Genomic DNA, 21,120 nt, shown 5'->3' on the forward strand with positions numbered 1-21,120 from the left:
AGGGCTATTGTAACAAGAGTAACCATTAGTAAAGAACCTGGACTCCTGGGATATAAACCTGCCGTGGAATATTAAAACTGATTTACAGTTTCAGTTTGGTCTTACAGCTGTGCACAGGGTGGAAAAAATGGAAGAATTGTCTTCTGCAAGAATGGTTCTACAAATATTTGTATTTATGAGTCCTGGAAGGACATTATTTTGTCACATGCTTAACTCCATAAGGAATATGGTTTATGCTGCATAATCAGTATGATATTTGAAATACCGGGAATTGTTCCCTCCTACCCTTTTTTATATTAATCTAGTACTGACTCCTTCTGTGAGATAAAACATGTGTTGCCTTCCAGACTTCAAAAGCATAAGCGATTTGCATTTTCCAAAAACACTGAAAGGTTTTTCTCTGCGCCTAAAATAGTTCAGACCGATATATTGATTTTCTCCCAACAAGTTAAAAAAGTGATCATCAGAGAAAATGTCAAAAAAGTCATTGTTAGAATTAATTCTTTATGCACAATCTAACTAGCTAAGAACAATGGCTTGTAACTGAAAGTCTATGAATAATATTCACAATTAGCAACTTGGAGGGTAACAGCTACCTTTCTGCTGTTGAAACGATGCCTTACAGTAAATAGGTGCAGCGCTCCCTTCACTTGTACGTTCACAACACTGATCTCCCACTAGAAAACCTGGGTTTGTTGAAGGAAGCAGACTATTCTGTATGTAACAACAACAAAGAGGCTACCAGAGGCGTGTGAAATGGCAAGTGCAAACTCCCTTCAGACCACAGCATTTGCGAGACGACCCAGCTAACCAGGCACTGTTAAAAAAAGAAAAAAAAAATAAAATCCCAACTTAATAATCCTATAAAAGAATGCGGAGGGCTGGTTTCAGCTGTGCCACCCCGGGGTGCCCCCATCCCTTTTCTCAGCTTGCCCGCAGCGCTAGCAGAGCACCTCACCTCTCCCCCCACCCCGTCCAAGGGTCTCACTCACCAATCCACCCAGAAGAAAACCCTTGGACGTTGCTGCGTTTAGTTTTTCAGGAAATTAGGTCTGAAGCACGCTTTCCTTTGCCTTAAAGGGAGTGCGTATTCCTGACACATCAGCAGGCAGCGAGCCCAGAGGTTGCTACAGAGCATTTATTTATACTCATTTGGAATTTCCTGAGACAGTCCCAGCCCGGCAGCCAGCCCAGCGCAGCGCCAGTGATTTCCTTCACCACACTTCAGATGCTGCGTGACACCTCCGCCTCCTCAAGGGTTAAAATTCATTAAATGGGCAGCAGGACAAAAGGAACTGTACCAAATGGCACACTAAAAAGATAACTTTTTTCTTCTCCGATGAAGACACATTTAATTCCCAAGAGGGAATTACATGTTCAGGTGACTTCTCTTCCAGCCGCTCTCCCTTCCTCCCCAAGCCCTTCATCCCCCACCCCCCCTCATTTCTCACTCCCACATGTGGACTGAGAGCACAGAAAGGTTCATTGATATAATTTGGGCAGAACAATTACCTCTGTTGTAACCACCAGTGCCTGCAATTCTGCCTGTCTTACATTCAATCTGGTTTTGTTTACTCTTCTCAAATGCAACTTATAATTTGAGGGATAAAAATAAAAACTTTATACTAAAAGTTACAGACACAGTTTTCTTTTTTTCTGAAACAGCCAAAACACGAGACACCCTTCATGCTAGTACAATCATTTTCAAAATGATGCACAAACATATTTGATTTTTTCTGTATTCAATTTTCTTGTTTCCACATAACACCAAGTATTCATTCAAGTAAAGATAACTGGGATTCCAGATGCAAAAATGGTCACTTCTCAGCATCATAAAGAGGCCCTCAAAGGCCTCAGCTCCATCTCTCTTCACCTCTGCTTACAGTAACAGTTGCTGTAGTATAGCCCAACAAGGACTGCAAAAGTAAATGGGCAAGGGGAGAGGCTAATTTACAAGGAAAACAGTCCTAAGACTTCACAGGACTAAAGGAAAATAGTTTTATTACCATGCCTTCCATCCAGATTTGCAAGAACAGTTAAAAGAGAAAGAAAGAAAAAAAGAGACATGAATTGTTAAAATAATTTCCAGTATCACTGCAGATTGGAAGAGTTGTGCTTCAAACAGAAGTGGGATCTTGTGCTGAAATGACAGGAGAGAGGTCCAAGTCCTCCACAGCGCCTTCAGCTAAAATGGCACAGATTTCCAATAAAAGTATTTCCTGAACATGTCTAGTGACTTCAGTGGTATTTAATACAAAGCAAAGTAATATTTAATACTTGCAGGCATCAGCCTTTGGACTACAAACTAGGTCCTGCCCTCTAGGCAAATTTACATTTATTTCCTTGAATTACAAATCATTGTAGGATACGCTATAAAACACGAGCTCCCAAAAAAAGTTTGAAGAAGGTCTCCAGATGTAGCCAACTGGTTACATTTATTGACCATGAAGGTACTGAATTTTAAGTGAACTTGGTTTGGTTTGGTCTCTGCTCTAACCACCCTATCCATAAAGAAAAGCAACTCTCCATAAACAACACTTTAGGAACAGCTTCTAACCATGCTTTGAAGTTTCTCCTAGAAGATAGGAAAACTCTAAGGCAGCTGAAACCTGACACACATTTTCAGTTCAGGGAAACAAAAGCAAAAATTCAGCCTTTGAAACACTGCCAGAGCCTGCAGCCACCGCTTTGCACTCGCTGCCTTTCAAACTCTGTCTTTCAACCTGCAGAGCAAGTGACCAGCCAGGTGAGGACAGGCAGTGCGTTGCAGCAATGGGTGGTGGGCATCTCTAGCTCCATCAGCAGGTTCTTCACACCAGGAAGGGAAGAACATGAAAATACCCATCTAGTTTTCTGCTGTGAAAAACACCCTGACATCCAGGATAAATTATGAGAATAGAAGGTATGGTCAAAATATCCTTCTCAAGAGTTAGGATTCTGCTCATAGGAAAAAAAAATAATCTCTAATGTTATATGATTTCATTTTTCTAAAAAAAAGCATGATATCCTGTTTATAGAAGAACAAATTCTAGCAGCTGTCTCCACATGCTCCATCTGTTTATCATTACTCTGTGGTTTTGGGGGCTTGACATCTGAACAAGTCCTTGCATCAAGTCACGCACCTTCAACAGACTCTCCTCAAAGCTTGGACAACTCAGCACAGGCTGAGAAAGACCTGCCGCAAGTGCAAGCAATAACCCATAATGTGTATCAGCACTTCATCCCTTCTCCAGCAAGTCAAATGTGGAGGCACATGTCTGGGTTGGCACAGTAAAATCTAAAGGCAGAGAGCACATGTGTATTCATTCATGTGTGTTATGGCCTTTGAGACCATTATGGTGCCAAATAAACTCATTCAGCTACTGTTTACAGTAGAAACAAAACTGAGGTCAGAGCACAGCTCCCCAGTGACCAAAAAACCTGACTTGGTCTGTAGCAGAGCAAATGTAAGACTTGGTGTATGGGCAACTATCCAGCTGGTAAATTCTTATCTACAGAGCAGGTTATTTCACACGCCTTTTGAAAACAAAAGGCAAAGAGGGCACAATGAATCTGTGAAGGGCAATGGATGCAGCTCTTTAAAACACCTACCTCCAACAGACCATTTCCTGGCCTCCATGGAGTGGCTCTGCTTGGAAAGAATGAAATAATCTGCCTGACTGCAACAATCCGGTCCAGAGAGGCGCAGAGCTTGGCCTGACCCACCACTTAGGTCAGGCTTATGTTCCTACCCCCAAAACCACGGCTGTTGCATTTTGATGAAGGTTGGATATGGGGTTCTTCTCTGTTTTATTTTGGTGGATTTTGTTGTGGGAGAGAAGGGTGGCATTGCTGTGGGGTTTGGTTTTTGTTTTTCTTTACAGCCTTTCAGAATTTGGCAGCCTGTTTCCATAGAATGGCTTAAAACCCGCTAGCCATTCAGGTCAGACCTGAGACTGATCTGGCCTACCCACCTTCTCCTCCCTAGCAAACGCCTCTGGAAAGGCATAAGAAGAAAGCAAACATACAGCAACATTTCTTCTGTAGGCTTCCAGAAACCTGTGACCCAGAGACTTCCTGAACCAGGGGTGGTCCAGGATGGCTTTTAAGTCACAGTGTCAAATGTTTATTTTCAGACTAGCTGGGAGGTATTCAATAACTGGGTTCAAAATGTCAGACTGCAGCTGATGTGTTAGTACTGTAAGGAGATCTACTGGTCAAATGCCTCGAGATACAGTTATGGATGATTAATGTGACCCAATGACTACATAACACTCCGAACATCCATATGAGAGACTTTGCAGGCTATAGGTAGGTCCCTCACTAGTTAGCACTGACCCAGAGAGAGGATGCAATGGAAAAATGTGCCCTGTGTCATTGTTAAGTGTCCACCTGGTTTAACTTCACATGGAAAAAACTTCAACTACTTGGTATTTTGTGTGACATGAGGTTAAGTCATGATCTCTACTCATGTCCCAGTATGACTCCTTGGAAAAGCTTATGGCAAGAAGTCTTATTGAGGGAGTGAATAGACAATTCAAGCCTTCAAATTTGGTGAATTTTTTTTATTTTTTATTTTTTTTTATGGATAGTCAGGCATACTTGCTTGTTTCTACTGAGGTGCTAGAAGTAAGTGACCTAGCAACTCAGTCTGCAGCTTCCAGCAGGGCTTTACAGGTCAGCTTTGTTCTCCCATTTTGCAGAGATGAAAAGTGAATGACACTAAACATGAACACAAGAGAAAGGAAAAATCCATGGCTGTAAAAGAAAGACATGCATTCTCAAATCTGGAAATACATGTATGCGCTTCTTATGCCACAGACAAGGATGCAAAGTGACCTTCTGCCTGTTGGGAACTCAAGCGGAGGTGTCAGCCTAGCAACTGTCTCCTGGTGCATTTCAGAAAAGCAGACTGAGTCGTTCAGGGTCAGGTGGCGGATCCTGCCAGCGTGGAAGGCATCCCGTGTCCTTCAGTCGCCAACCCACTTCCCCAGCTGAGCAGAGGCAGGGGGTGCAGGAAGGAACTCACGCCTTTGCCAGAGAGACTGTACAGGCTACAGTTTTAGGCACCTCTTTCCCAGTTGATTTTTGCAATCAAACGCCATGGATTTCTAGAAACAATTACTAATCCAGGCTCAGGCAAGGAAAAGTGCCACATAAACCAGGGAAAAAAAACAAGTGCCACGTATAACTAGTGATGACCCACAGGCAAGACTACACATGGCCATTATTAATGTGGCACGTAACTGATACACAGTGCTTGCAGTACATCATGCAGCAGCAGAGCTGCCGAAGGACGGTAAAGCTGGAGTGGAGCAGGAGATGCTATGCTCAGTTTTGCACAGAGATGTCTCTCCTGCTGCTGTGGTCTTGGCTGTACCTGGTGTCTTGTCCTACAAGGGACACAAGCTGAGATGGCCTGGCTGAGCCAGAGCTGTGGAGTTGTAGCCTTACAACCTTCCTCTGCAAAGGGAGAGGGAAGTAATTTTCCCAGAATTGTCAACATTGTATTTTCCACAGCACTGAAGACAGGTTGCGAGAAGCTTCTGATAGTTAAAGGCAGAGAGGGGTGCATAGGATGGTTGGATATCAGGGGGAGGTGCAGGGACGGCACCCGGGGAGAAGTCCTTGTGTGTCCTCAGGGAGAACTGAGGTAAAACCAAGGGAGAAAAGGGGCTGAGAGGAATGTCAGGGGAAAAAAAGGAAAGGACGAGCATCCCTGATGGCAGACACGCTGTCTGAGAAGGAAGGAAGGGAACAGGACTGTAACTAATGATGGCAAGGGAGAATGGTGAGTCTAAAGGGCGATGCAGTGGATGCACAGCCTTGTGAGCACTTTGAAGTACTGGCAAACTTAAAAGCTACGTAACAGCCATCTGTCTCCATGTAGAAAAAGAGGACAGGAGCAGAAGAGAATGATTCTAAAATATACTTTTTTTTAACCTTTTAAATTAAGATATGGAAAAACCTATCTAAAATTTTAGAATCACAATTTCTGCTGGAGGGAGGCGGAAGAAGGGGAGAAAGGGCTTAGCCATGGACTTCTTGAAGTGAAAAAACACTGTTGATCCTCGTAATCCCTTAAAACGACTGCTCTGATCTTGTCTTTGTGCTTCTATCATATGTAAATGTCAGTCCACTTTTTAAACCACAACCATGTATTTTATTGTGGTTTTTGTGCTCTTTTTTTTTTTAAAGCTGCTCACTTTAGATTTACCAAGCAGTGTACATGAAGTGTTAAAACTTGACCTGTTTACTAGGATTAGACCTGAAATTCCAGTAACAGCAGCTAAATTGCACAAGCGTTTTCTTTTTATTATTAGATCTTCTGCAACCCATACCACGGCGCTCCAGGCAGAGGGGTTGGTTTTGTGAAGAGAGGGTATGGAAGGGGCTAGGAGTACATCAACAAACATGCCCCTCAGCAATAAGGGACTGCTCCAGACCAGTGATGTCTGGTTTACAGAGGGAGAACAATCTGTTCCTAATTATCAGTTAATTTGATCCTCACCCTAATCTGACCAAACCTTCAAACCCAGCTATTAAAAACAGTTTCCACCCCCTCCCTCCATCCCTCCCTTTCCTACTTTCAAACCCATACTGAAGGGCAATACAAAAATATCACAGACAGGTCTTGTATGTTGAAGGAAATTAACACACTGTTAGGAAGAAAAAATATATAGGAATATATGAATAAAAAAAGAGAAGACAATTACATAAAACACTCATTACAGTGTGAGATAACTAGGGTAGATAAATTGAGCAAGAAAAAGGGATGGGCTGTGAGAGGGAGTAAGGGTCACATTATCTACTTCTACAGGGAACAAGGTTTTGTAAGTAGGGACAGGTGGACCGAAGGCATGAAATAATGTGATGGGATTCCACATTCACCTACCTCTCCAAGCATCTAAGCACTTAGTTTTGTCAAAGTTGTGTTACATCAGGTGAAGAAGAATCTCAGGAGACTGTATCTAACGCAGGCCAAATACATGCTATGAACAGTTTTAAAGACTTAGAGAGATGGGGGAGGGAGAGAGCCCCCTATCTGGACTTGGTCAATCTGCTAACCCCCAGACACAGCAAGCTGGAACGTGCATCCCACGGTGAAGGTTAACCATTGCTTTCAGCCAATATGGTAAGTGTGATTTCCGGATGAAATCAGAGGAGGCAACAGGAGCAAGAAAGGGGAGGATGGCCACAAGCACAGTTCTGTTGCGAAGTTGGTCACACGGGGACATCCTGGCAGGAATCTGTACTCTGCCACCAAGGGGAGTCATGTTTCCAGAGGAAGGAAATGGAGATACAGCAGCAATGCCAACGTGGGCAGCCCGAGTGCTCCCTCAGCCCCTAGAACTGCTGTGAAAACATGATACGGGAAGGGCTGCCCTTCTGTCATCGCTAATGCAAAGCCTTGCAAATGGCATGGAAGGGGGGGAGGAGAGAGGTGGCCATTACAAGAAGCTTCCGAAGGAGTTCTACTCCAGCAAGTTCCTTCTGCAAGGAACATGTCTAAATGCAGGCACTCAGTGTTCACAAACAGAAGACAACCAGCTGTAATCAGGCTATTTCTATCCAGGCCATTTCCCTGGGGGACCGTGTCCTCTTAAGGGAAACAAAATCCCCTCCCTTCCCATAGGGAGGAGATTCATGGGCATTATTCATAAACTACTTTCTGCAGGAGAATCTGGGAAGGGAGTGAGGAATACTGTAGAATAGTTTTGGGTTAAATGGCCACTGGAAGATTTGGTGAGTCTGCCACCAGATCAGTGAAAGCAGTGGCTTCCATCACAAGACCTAAGGGCTTTTATCCCTGTTAAATCTCCACCAGTTCAGTGAGGTTGCAGGGTACCACAAACAGCAAGGCATACCTGTTTAGTCCCTAGAGTGTTATTGGCTTTAAAATACAAGATCAGCACCCTTAGCTGCCTCCGAGGGTGTAAAGGGCATGTACTTCCACAGGGAGCAGCAGCAGGCCACACGAGAAGGTCCAGGTGCTGCCCATGCAAGGGCATCACAACAGCTCAGACAAGGAACGAGAGCATTACTCCGTGAGCAAGCCTGTGTCAGAGAGGAATGAACACAGTCCTCAGTCCTCTGTCTAGGTGAGATGTAAGAAGTTTCTGGGCAGCTGCAGAAGATAATCCAGAGCAAGACACAACTGCAGTAATCTCTGAACAAAACACAGACCAATTATACCTGTTCCATTTCTCACAGCGCTTTGTCCTTCTGCAAAGCATCTGAATCTTATATGTCTTTGTGTCTTGGGCCATCTGCTTCCCAACACATCCAATTTCCATTTCTAAGGATTGGGCTACCTGGGCCAGGCTGCTATGTCCTCAGCTCCTAATGACACTGTACTTATTGTATCCTTTCTAACTCCTTCCTGCCCCTTCTCTTTCCAGCAGATTCCAAAATCAGGCCTGAAGGGCATTCTTCAGGCAACAAGTCCTATGTAAAAGAAGACGCATGATCCCTGATCCTCTGGGATCTGCTAAAAGCCTCTAGGCTGGGCAAACACAAGTCACTGTGTTTTCAAGCTTTCTGTTACAGCAGCAAATGCATCCTTGGTTTATAGGTAACAGCTAACAATTGCAGAAGAAACAAGTATTGATTCAAGTAGAAAGTTGGCATTGGCTGTGAGATTGCATCCTCCATCTCCAGCCATCGGTCCTTAAGGCAGATCTGGCATCAGTAAGTGTACTACAGCATACCGATGGAAATTTTGATACGCCTTATGATAAAGCTGATGTGAAACCACTGGAGGCTCCCTTACCCTTCACCCCACCGACTTCAGAGTCCCACCCTAGCTTGTTTTTAAATGCTGGGCCACCACCAGAGTGACTCACTAGAGCACTCGTGGGTGAGGCAGGAGCAGGATCCCAGTCAGTGACAGCCCTGCATGCCATCTGCCCATCCAGAAAGCACAAGTCAATTCAGCAGCCTCTCCCGATGGCAAGAGTCTCCCACCAACTGCCAAAGCACTCCTTCGGCGTACGCCCATCCCCATTAACTCTGATGGTTATCAGATGCAGGCTCAGAGCAGGGAGGATGGTAGGGGAGCAAGCCAGGCTTAAATAGGCTCTCATCACACAGCCCTGACTCAACCAAATTACCATTGCTTGCACAGCTGATTTGATAAAAATACAAACTCACCTGAACCTTGGTCATTTGCATCTGCTAAACTAAGCAAACCCAGTGCATTTAAGGCTCCTAAGCTCAGAGCTGGGGTGTCAGTAGCACCGCAATGATGGCTCGGTGACACCTACTCTGCAGCTAGGCAGCAGAGAGCAGCTGTCGGATGGGCTCTCGTGGCAGGCACCTGCAATACTCGGGAGTAAAGGCTCTATCGGACTGACTGCTATCTAGCAATCAAACACTTCCCATTGCTAACTTCTTCATGTCTGTAAGTTCTCATTCATTGACTGAGGGTCTGTAATGAAAACTGGTGGATACTCTGCTAAAATTAGTAACAGTGGGGTCATGTTCTGGTGCACGGCACTTTATTCTTCGACTGCGCTTCAGACCATTAGGTTGGAAATCATGCAAAACTCCATGCATGTTGCCTATGATTATATGCATGAGGATAATCAAATCATAGGAGAGACTCTAACTCGAATAATCCAGTCACTGAAAGGAAAAGGGTTTGGTAAAAGTTGTTACAGATCAACACAGAGGACATGTATGATAAAAACATTCGCTCTAAGCAAATGTGTCTTCTGTGGCTTCAATAAAAAGAGTTAAGAAGTCAACAGGGATTTTCATAATACTTTACAACACTTGCTTAAGCATTTATATACCAGCGGATGGAACACACATTTATTAAACATTTGGTCTTTGAGTCACACTGATGTTAGTATGTCAAACAATATTAATTCAGGCAACAGGCTCTTGTAGTGGCCTCATTCTCTGCTTAACTGGTGAATAGTTATAACTTGAGTCAAGCAAACTGCTCAGATACAAAGAAAATCTAACCAGAGGCCCACGGGGTGCTGCAGAGTAACTGTGCACATATAAAATAACCAGAGGGACACACACCAGGGTGCTGCAGGGGAACCAGCAATCCGACATGGTTTGTGTCTGCCAAACCACCCACGGCCCTGCAGCCCCTGGCGTGCTCTCCAGAGCGGAGGTGGATGCTGGCGGGACATCTCTCCCTCCTCGGGAGGCTGAAAGTGAAAGGAGTAAACTGGGAGCAAAAACACTTGATGCCTGCACGCTGGCTATTACAGCAGCAGTTCCTGGCTTTACAGTTGCAAAGAGTAAAGTAAAAATGATGGTGAATTGCTTTAAGAAAGGTGTAGGAATCTGAATGAGGTAAAGCATAAAGCTGAGTTAAACACACAGGAAAATAGTTCAAATGAATCTGTGTAAGATGTAGTATTGCTGTAAGTAGAAGCATGTTACAAGTGGGGTGGGAAGGCATGGAAACACAAATCCTTAAACAAGAGTGAGGGGGAAGGTGCAGACAGAAGTGAAGGGAGAAAAGAGAAAGGATCAGGGAAATCTTAGGCAGCATGTACAGAAAACAATCTATATTTGCTTCACAGCAAACTAAAGAAAGTGTGCACTGGCCTTGCTATACTGACCCCTGCAGCCTGTCCTACTCAGGAAAACGGGAAAAGCTCTTCTGTCAAAACACTTTTTTTATGTCCCTGTTAAAGAGATGACTGACAATTCTGCAGACTCTGGATACAGGGCATGAGGTGCTTAGGGAAGTCAAATAAAACAGATGTTTTCATTACAGTTAGAAACAAACACAGTTTTTAATCCTTTATCTTTTTTAATCAGTCTCCTATGTTTGTTTTGCTGCTTCCTGTTTTCTACATCAGAATAAATGGAATTGGACTGGAATCTCACACCATTCAATGCCTCTCAGAACATGTATTTTGAAAACAAAGTTTCAGCTAATCAGGTATGAAAGGAATGAAAATCCAGCCAGAAGTATTTCCAGACTGTCTGGTAAGTTTTAGGCTGGTGTGCACTGTACTTTTTGTAGCTGACTGGAGGACCTTTCTACAGATATCACTACAGAAAAGTTTGCAGAGCCTCATTAAATAGATGATTTATGCATCAGTCCTAGCAATCACAGAAGCTAACAATTACTGGAAGTTTCACCCAGCGGTTAATGAAGACACTAATACTATTTTGAGAAACAATCACCTATTATTTTTTTTTCTTGTACTATGCAAAGGGAAATTAATTTGTATCATGCACCAAACCAAGTCCAGCCTCCCAATAGCTCCCCACAGACGCAGGGTACTTCCCAGCTCCTGCTGCAGCTCCTTGGATGACTGTATGACACCCTCTGGACTTCCACCCCACTCCTTAACCCCACTAAGTTTACCGGACTGAGCAGTAAGCTCACACGCAACCTGGGCAGACTCGAAGCAGCAAACAGTTGTAACTACCCAGCACCCAACTAATAAAATAAAGCAAATTTTTCTGCTAGCACAAATTTATATATCACTAGTGTTAGAGAGACTTCGGCTATTTTCTAAGCAGATGACACAACTTTGACAGACCCAAGTCCAAAATCAGTATCAAGTCTCTAAACCAACTTCCAAAATGTGTAAAGATGAACAAATAAGCTTGCGGCTTGCGGAAATACTGCTCACTACAAGACTTCTCTGCAGTGAAACTGGGAACACAGTGATAAAACTTGTAAGTCAGCAGCAAACAAAACTATTGACAAACAGTACTGAAGTCTAAATCACAGCCCCTGTTATTTATTCGCCACATTTAAAGTTCACATCTTTACCGAGATATGCAAGAGGCAGAGAAATTTATGATAGGTGGTTTCATGATAAAGTCATCACTTGCTTTGTAGCTTATCTCACATACACACTCACTGAAAATATTTACAGCAAATGTACTTCCCATAACAATCCTTAAAAAAAAAAATCTCTATACAAATGCAAAATAGCTTGATCCTTTCCTGGAAACAAGTTCCAAATTCAAGCATTCCTCTACAGATTTTATCTGCAGCAGCAGCAGTCCATATAGGCTCGTATACTGGAAAAAATGACCAAAATGGCACATAGGCATAATCATTTAACAGTGCAAGTACTCACATTCTCAAGTTAACCAAAGCAAACCACTGCTCCTTAGTCACCTCGTACTTGAATGCAGCTGAACGTGTGGTCAAACTTGCCAAAATATTCAAGTAACATAAACGCAGCTTAGTAGTCCATAACAAGTCTTTCTAGTTCTTTTTCCTGTTGCTGATTGATTCAGAGGGTGCAGAAAACACCACCCCTGAAGTTTGTCTTTCCACTCTTAGAGCTCCATGCAATTAAGAAACTTGCTTCAATACCTCCAACGCCCAAATCAGTTCCTGCTCATCCAAAGGCATTCTCTCCCAGGCAGCACAGCAGGATAACAAATCACAGGTACTCGCAGCCCAGTACTCTGTCCATTACGAACTGCTGAGGATTTGGAGACACGGGCGTACGTAGCTGCATGTTAGAACGCCGGCCTCAAGGGTTTGCTAAGCCAACAAGTCCTGACAGTCTCTGCAAAATGTTGTCCAATTTAATTTTGAATTAAATACTTGCAATTCATTATAGTGTCTTTCTACGAATAAGGGAACAAACACCTTCTACACTGCAAGAAGCTTTGTTTGCATAACAATCCTGAAACTAAAACTTCATCTTGCATTAACACATCCCCAGTAAAAGCATTTAGCTTCTTTTAGACTTATATGTCAGCTTATCAACTTTTTCAGTTCTACTGCAGGGAGGGGGCAGAATTAGTAAACCAATCAGTAACAGTCCATGCACAATTTTTCTTTCCTTGTAAGCAGAGGGAATTGTTCCGCATGACTTAAGAGTGTATTACTAAAAAAAAGTCAAGTTATGTGGGGGGTTTAGGCAGTAAACAGCAACAGTGAAGTCACACAGCAGAGTTTCTTAAGTTCGCCTCTCAAAAGGATTACAAAAGGTTACAAAAGGATATAGTTTCTTTCTTAGAGAACATACTTTTAATTGTATAAAGGGGGGGGGGGGGCGAAAGAAAATATCCTTTTTCAGTGGTCTCAGGATTTAACATCATTGGTAAATTTAGCCTTAAATCATCAACAGATAAAAGTAACTCCAATGTTTTCATGTAACTTCCACTAGCCTTTAAAAAATTGCTTGTTCTTTTGCATAAATTGCAGATAATGACACTCCGTATTTCTAATTTCCTGCACACAAAATGCTTTTATCCCTTGCACTAATTAGAAGAATACTACAGTGAGCACAGTGAGTATTTCAGGATTTCTGTACCAGAACATACTTTCAAAGGAGGTTGCTGCTAAAATCCACCAGATAAGCCAATTCTCAGTATGTGTGTGTTGTGATTTAGCTAGTAGCATTTGAACACGAGTGCATGAGCCTTAGGGAGGGAAAAAAAGCTCAGATTTCTATTTACATGCATAACAAAAAAGGTATTTAATGTTCCTTCCCAGGATATTCAAAGTGCTCCCAGCCACCCCAGCCTTCATTGATAAATCCATTTCCCATCCTACCTACATTAGAAAGTCTCAGAAGAGCACCCCCAAGCTCCTGACATGCACTTGAAATTTTCCATATAATACCAGTGTAGCAGCCTCAGCTTTAGTGGGCTAAAGCTATGTTTGTGCAGTGGTCAGAACAGGAAAATATTGACACAACTGCAGGAGGAACGCTGCTGCTGTGCTGTTATCAATTGTTCTGCAATCTCTGCCCCCTCCTGATCCCTCAGTCCTCCTCAGCAACCTTTGAACATGCCAAGTGATCTATTTCAAAAAGTATCACCCAACCAAAATAGACATCTCAGGAGCTTCTTAAAGTAATGAAAAAGTGACCTGAAATAAACACCTCCTCTTGACGTTGCTTGAGAAATGCTTTTATGTTTTGCTGATAAGCAAGAAATAAAAATCAGCCTGACCAATAAGGGTGACCAGGAAGGGCTGGGGATTCGATGTGTAAGAGCTGGTTAATCTCGCAAGTTAATTACTGACACAGGATAACAACCACATGACGTTTTGCAGCAAAGCCCTAGGCCTCTCAGAGTCTGGTGTAAGCCAGCGTAGGTCCTTGAAAGCAGGGAGCACTGCATGCTGAACAACCGCGTGCCAGCCCTTACATCTTTGCTAACAACTTTCCACACTTTAAATATTTAAAAGATTATTGGTGGTGGTAGTAGGGGAAGAGACAGGTTCTGATCTACCAGGAAATTAGTTCTTGGTATTTAGTTTTAGCTACTGCTACTTCCCTTTTCTGATACTTTCACAATTAAATAAAAAAGTTTTTTAAAAAATAAATTAATAATCCAAAGGGGGAAAAGTGTTCCCAATTAGTTACCTGTAGCACTGCCGTTAGTATTTGCTGGGTAGGCCATGTTTGCTCAGTGACGCATCCAGAGCTAGGCTGTTAGGTGTCATGCAAATGTCATGCATCAAGTCCAACCAGACATGCAACCTGGAACAGACAAGAAAAAGGCAGTTAAAAACGTACACTTTTAAGAAGTTAGGTACATTAAGCACTGGGCATTTCCAAGTGTTTAAAGTCTCATCTTCAGTGCAAACTTCACCAGAGCAGTAACTTAATATTCCTCTTAATCGGTATCCTAGCTATCACAAAACCCGCTGCTGTCCTGGCATCTGAAATTGAACTGTGGCTCTCTGACAGCCTCGAAGGAGGACCACTGCTCCAGATCTGTCCTCAGTGAGGATGTCACCAGCTGCATTTGCACTTGGCCTTGGTTTTTTTTTTGTCTGCCCTGAGCTTTTTTGCAGTTTGTCCCTATCCTCCCTTGTACAGCAGCAGCTTCCTCACATTTGCTGGCACCTGTGTAAGTTTTAGACTACCCAAAGGTTCGCACAGGCACAGCCTGAGGATTTTTAGGTGAAGAGCACCTACAGAAGAGCTGTATCAGCAAGCGGGGGACCAGTTGCAATTTCCAAGCTCTGATGTCCCCCAGGGAGGTGAGGGCAGAAGGACCCCACAGCAGATGCAGCCAAAGCAAGCACGTGCATCCCCACCGCCTGACAAACCCGACGCGGTAGAGGGACCAGAGCTGGCAGGGGCCCCGGCTGGGATGGGGCACGGCTGGAATGGTGCACGGCTGACTGCGAGACCTGTTCCCCTGCAGGTCCCAGCAGCGACAGGTTTTCTGGGCGTGAGTTTTCTTCCAACCCACATGTGGACGATTCAACTGAGAAGCACTGCCCCCCCCCCCCCGAAGCTCCGGCTGTGGGTACAGAAAAAGGGTGCTGTCACCCCGGGCAGGTGGCTGCCCAGCAGAAACCAAGCAAGAGGCAGAAGCAAAACCAGCAGCAGTTTTGCGGTGAGGTAGCTGCTGGCTGGCTCTGCAACGGGGCTCCTGCTCCTCCTTCCCTGCCCACCATGGGGGCAGCCATGATCACAACCCTCATCCTCAGAGCAGCAGATTTGACTCATCCAGGGCTGCAGAGACACCTCCTCTTGGCTCTGCTTCATGTTTTCTACAATCCAAACAGCATTTCATTTTGTTGACTCAGATAAGTGGAGCTTAGGTGTATGAAGAACACTCTGCTTCACCGACCCCAGTCTGACTTATGCTGACAGCTCCTCAACAAACCAGTCTCATTTTTCCAATTATATTTGATTTGGCTCTGAGAGTACATGCGTGGAATTATTTAAAAGCTAAGCAGATTAGCAAAGGAAAAGAAAATCCAGAAGTGAATTAGTGGAAGCACAATGTGAATCTGAGTCAAAGGTATACCGACTGACAGAGAAGCTGACTGTCTCTTACAACTGACAGAAGTCCATCACACAGGCTTAGCTTAGCTTTCCCCTTCAAGGAACACAAGCACAAATCACTTCATTTGTAGTACAATCCTGACATCAATTTTCCAAGAATGCAGAAAGACCTCCATTGCAACTCCTCCTCCCCAGGCTCTGCTGTATACTCTTAAATTTACGATCTCTGGTTGAAAGGAGGGCAGGACATGAAGCTGTCATAAAGACTGTACAAACAAAAGGCTACAAACAACAAAATGAAGCAGGCATCTGGCACAGACCATGATGTAAAGAGGTCCATCACAAGATTCCAGGCATAACAATAACTATCAGATTTCTGAAACAATGAAGTATGGTGAAAAAAAAATAGAAAAGCATGTTGCTGGCTGAGTTAGCAGCCAGGACCAAAGTTTGAAATCTGTAAGCTTTTAGGAAAACATTAACTACTTCCCTTCAAAGGGAGACACTGTAAAGGACCACTTCCATCTCTGCTATTGTGATCAGGATATAGAGTTACGTTTTAAGTTCAAAAAAGGCAGATTTTACTGAGTCACAATGAATGCTTAGTGAAAAATCTTCATCTATCTCCACGTTAAGTTTCTCAGGACAGCCATTGTCTGAGAGCAGGCTGCACTTAGCTGGACATTAGACTCTACCAGCAGTGCACCCAAGGGTAAACAGGGCTGAATTAATTCACCCACTTCTAATTTGTTCAGCACAGCCCTGTGCTTCTCACTAGCACTGCAAGAGGCATGCTTCCCTGCTTTCGCTATTTATGTTTACTGGACACTGCTGCAGCAGCAGGCTTGCACCACTCTAAACCTAACCAACGAAGGACCGTAAAATACACACGTAGCCTTTGCTTTATCAGGCAACTCATGTTCTGCCAATCTGCAGCTTCCTATCCCACTTGCAGCAAAGAAAGCTCAAGGGAAGCTGCTCAGGAAACACAACATGAGATTTGCATCCATCTGGCCGAAGTCCTCCCGGGTCCTCTCTCAGAGCTTCTGCAGGGCTGGATGTTAGCTAGCTGCTGGAGCTTGCTCATCTCACACCACCAGCTGCACCACTACTAATGCTTGTACAAGGGGAGACACGAGACCGTGCACCCAGGGATGGGTACGGGCAGACGGGTGGGAGGGGGCCCTGTGGGGGACCCACCTCTTTTAGGTGCAATGCGGTCCCAAATGAGAGCGGGTCAACCACAAAAGTGAGCCCTGACTTACAACCCATGGTGCAGCATGCCTGGAAACTTGTCATGGGTTTAAAAGTAAAATCTGTTAACCTTCATCCTATCAGTTTCAAAAACACTAGTCACCATCACGGGCACGCATGAGGAGAGCTTCCTAATAGCGAGAAGCAAATGCAATTGAGGTAAGAATTGACATAAAATTAATAAAGACACTACTGAAAGCCAAAACAGGGCCTCAGGTCTACATTTTGTTGTGGCTTAAAGAGATGTAATTGACCTGGTACAAACTCCCTTCTGGGTACACTTCTATTGGTTTCAAAGCTGTGCAGGCTTAAGTGCCTCCATTAAGAAGCAAACTCACCTTTAGTTAAAACAATGATGCTTCTGAGCTTAAATGAGGATTAATAAAATAATTCAGGAAGCAAATTCAGTCCAACAGATAGAAAAAAAGAAAAAAAGAAGAGAAAAACATAGGGTCTAATAATTTGCTACCTAAGATAAGTGGAAGAATTGGTTCCTTTCTTTTTAGATGAAATTAACCGCAGCTGACAACCTGTTTATTAAACAGCTGGTAAAGTATGGAAAAAAACTGTTCTAGCTCAGCGGAGTCATGGAGGAACGTAATTCATACTGCTTTGAGCCACAACTATACATTGGGAACTGAATTTCTGAAATTGCGTCAACACGTACATGGACCGTTTTTAGAAAGGTGTTGCACATAATTCCTCAGCAACACACACACCAGTAGCTGCACTTTGACAGAAGTGTCTCCTGTGGGCAAGGGCAATACTGGAGGCCAACTAGAATACAGAGAGGAGGAAAAATCAGCCTGCTCTACAGCAAAGCATGTTCTCCAGTACAGATATCTTACAGAAGAAAATTAGTAGAGGAGCTTATATATTCCATTCCCAACTCTTCAACTTTCTGCCCATGTGTTTTTACATGCTCGCCCCATGCCTGCCTGTGAATACTGTGATTTACAGACCCTAGGGCAAATGCAAAACAAGCAGAGACTAGCTATATGAAGTATTATTGCTCAATGAAGCAGTTTAAAGTGTTTTGAATTAGATATTCAAACTCTGTTCTGCCCTGAGGTTCAATAGCAGAAACCTTAAACACACATGATTCTCAGCTTCTGCAAACTATCACGACACCCCAGCTTTTACAGGTTTTTCCAGAATGGTGATTCTTTAGGCAGAACGTAAAGCCTATGTCCTAATCCTGTCCTAATCACAAGGGACAAGAACCTTGCTCCTCCTTTGTGCTGCATCTTGTCAGGTCACCCGCACCTATGCTAGCATTTCTGCACCAGAAATATCTGAATACATCAGTTCTGGCATCCACACAGCAGAGCTGTAGACTCAAGAGGCAAGATCTTGCAGAAAATCCAGGCTCCCACTTTAGTTTGATGTTTGCAAGAGAGGCTTAAGACAGAAAACAGTTGAGATTTGATCTAAGAATGGTTGTAGAATGGCATGTGGGCAACACAATAATTAGAGATATAACTCAGCTCTTAAACAGAAAAGCAATCATGAAAGTCCTCCTTGTCCAGGGGCCACAGTCACATATGGGAAATGGTGATGAACACACAATTGTTTGGGGGATTCAGGAAGACAGGCCTTGGCTTCCCAGGCAACGGGGCTTTAGGCTAAGTAAATATGCATATAGCTTTTCTTTTTTCTCATGGCACGCACAGACTATTAACAGTAAATGGTCACATCAACCACTCAACACAAGCTCCAGATCTGCAGTGTGGCTGAGACACTAAGATGCAATTGCTTAAGATCTGGACTAAAAGTGGGAACACTGTGGGACAGAGCTGTGCAGGATTCAAAAGTACTGGCCCCCAATTGTTCAGATGGAGGCACTCAGAGGATAATCCCAGGAGGGAAACCAGCTCTACAATCCTGTCCAGCAAGTACAAAGTGGTGACTTAACTAGGCCTAGGATAGAGGGGTTTGAGAGAGCAAGTTGACCCATGAGATGCAACATTCGAGGAAGAACTGGTACTGCTCCATTCCTGTTATACATCAGTGCAACAAGACTTCTGCCTGACACTTCCCTCTCACATGTGGGTCGTCCCAGCTGTAGAACTCGCCCAGTTTCATTCTGCAAGATACTGATAACATTTGCAAACAAGAGCCAAGATACATGCAAAACCCATCTAAACACACAGATGGTAATTTCAGTAGCTGCAAGAAGAAATTGGCACTGGAAATCCTTCCTCCTGCTCAGCCAGAGGGGCAAGCACTTTCCAAACTTGTGCAGCTCTACAGGAAACAGGAATGTCTGCAACCTAATTCGTATCCTCAACCAAATATGCCAGGTGCAATTTAAATGAAGCAAAGGCTGAAGCCAGCAACAGCAAAAGAGAAAGTATGTGGGGAGTTGCTCTGTGGTTGGTATCTACCCTGGGAGAATGACTGTGTATCTCATTGATATTTTCTTTTCAATCTTACCCTACTGGGGTTGTGTTCTTCTTATCCGTATGTTTAGCAAAACAGGTGGCCAATAAACTGAGAGGCAAAGTTTGTATGGGAGAAATAATTATTTTTATTTTTTTTATAATTACAGTTAAAAACTAAGTAAGAATGCAGGCATATGAGGTTTTTTTTTTTTTTCAGGTCAGACACAGAGCAGTCAAGTTTGAGAGAAGGGTAAACTGTGAATGATTTTTAATTTCACTTAATTATTTAATCATGTAACCTATTCACATACTTTTTAGAGTGAATGTCTTTTTAATGTTGTATCCAAATCACAAGAAAAACTATGCAAGTTCAGTTGCTGCTTAGGTCTCATTAACTAAACAAAATAAATCACTAGCACAGGCTGTTTGCCTAGGCCACCCTAAAATGCAAAAGTAAAAATTCCCTGGGATCAGTGTTTCCTGCAGCCTCTCTCAGGCAGCAGTCCATTGTGATTCATCGTCCTCCATCAACAGAGATGATACAGGGATGATTCTTATTATATTTTGGACTATATTTAAGCAGGCAACCAAAAAAAGCCACCTCTCACTATGGTATGTTTTTTTCTGCAGGATCTGCAGTACGATGGGAGCAAAAGAAGCCTTGTAAATCCTTTCAACAGGCAAGTTAATTAACAAGATACGGCTACGGTCAGCATGAATTTACCTGCCAGCCTTCCTCACTCCCTCTACTTATGGCATTGGCCTGTAAAAGGTCTCTTTTTACAGCAGAGCTTCAGGCAAAAGCTGAGCTAAGCTCTGTTAAGAAGAGCGTGATGGCTCAGAAACTCTGGGACCTGAGTCAGCAAGCTGAAGAAAAGAAGTCAGAGTGCTCTCAGCCAGGACATGTGCTTCCCTTCTGCCACAAAACCAAAAAAAATCAGGCCTGAGTCTAAGCTTGGGTGCTTTTGAACCACAAACTCCCAGCTACTGCAATGCCAGGCTCTAATTCTCAAGTTATGTTGGAATTAAACATTAGTCACTTTCATGGGGACATCCTAAGCTGTCTACCTCCCCTCATCTTAAGTAGACTTGCATTAAGCTGTCTGCTTGCCTTGTTATTTCTGCAAACAGAGAATAAATGTCCAACCTTCAGTAACATAAGGGTCTGAGGGGGTTTCTTCTGCATGCTTGAACATAGTCTCCTCTTCATGTCCTGAGCTGGGCTTCTACAAAGCTTCTACTTCACTCTCCCAAGCCACCTACCTACTGCACAGGAGCTGGGCTTTACTGGGCAGGCTTCAGTACAGACACTGCCTCAGAAAATGGGCACATATGAAAATCTTTCAGGCATCAAATCCTTCCAGCTACAGCATTTTTCTGAATTTCCCCTAGTTTTGCTTTGTCACATTTGTTAGCGATGACAGCAATGCTCCACCATCAGCTGTTCGGTTTTAATCTCCCTTCATATGGAGTTATCCCAAGTGGATCTGGAGGATCCAGAAGAGAAATCAGCTGTTATACACAAGTGACTCATTGACTTGCCAGTACCAAGGAACAGGGGAAGGATTTCAAAATGCTATCCAGCAAACACAAACATAACAAGCATCCAGTGGAGCCAGACAAATGGTCCATCTAGACTATCTTGTTTTCAATAGTGGCAACAGATACTATTTAAGGAGAGTACATGAGCCTGATGATGAGTCCATTCTTCTGCACTCTCCCAGCACCAACAGTGATTGGACTGGGAATATCTAAAGGTATATCCTTACTGTGTCATTTTAATATCCACGTTAAGTCAC

General features: G+C 43.5%; 1 protein-coding gene across 4 annotated transcripts in view; it reads right to left on the bottom strand.

Annotated features, from left to right (window-relative positions):
* The window catches only part of KANK1 (KN motif and ankyrin repeat domains 1), a 130,369-nt gene that overhangs the window by 36,571 nt on the left and 72,678 nt on the right, over window positions 1-21,120 (bottom strand). The window contains exon 5 of one of the 4 annotated variants that reach the window (XM_075739482.1): window positions 14,304-14,420. The exons of 2 other annotated variants lie outside the window; for them this stretch is intronic. In XM_075739482.1, the coding sequence (XP_075595597.1) occupies window positions 14,304-14,340 (37 nt within the window). In that variant the 5' untranslated portion in view covers window positions 14,341-14,420. Of the gene's footprint in view, window positions 1-992; window positions 1,146-14,303; window positions 14,421-21,120 lie in introns of those variants that run through there. One more of the 4 variants, XM_075739484.1, reaches the window with a different exon arrangement.

Source organism: Balearica regulorum, chromosome Z (assembly GCF_011004875.1).
Source record: "Balearica regulorum gibbericeps isolate bBalReg1 chromosome Z, bBalReg1.pri, whole genome shotgun sequence".
Classification (NCBI taxonomy): domain Eukaryota; kingdom Metazoa; phylum Chordata; class Aves; order Gruiformes; family Gruidae; genus Balearica; species Balearica regulorum.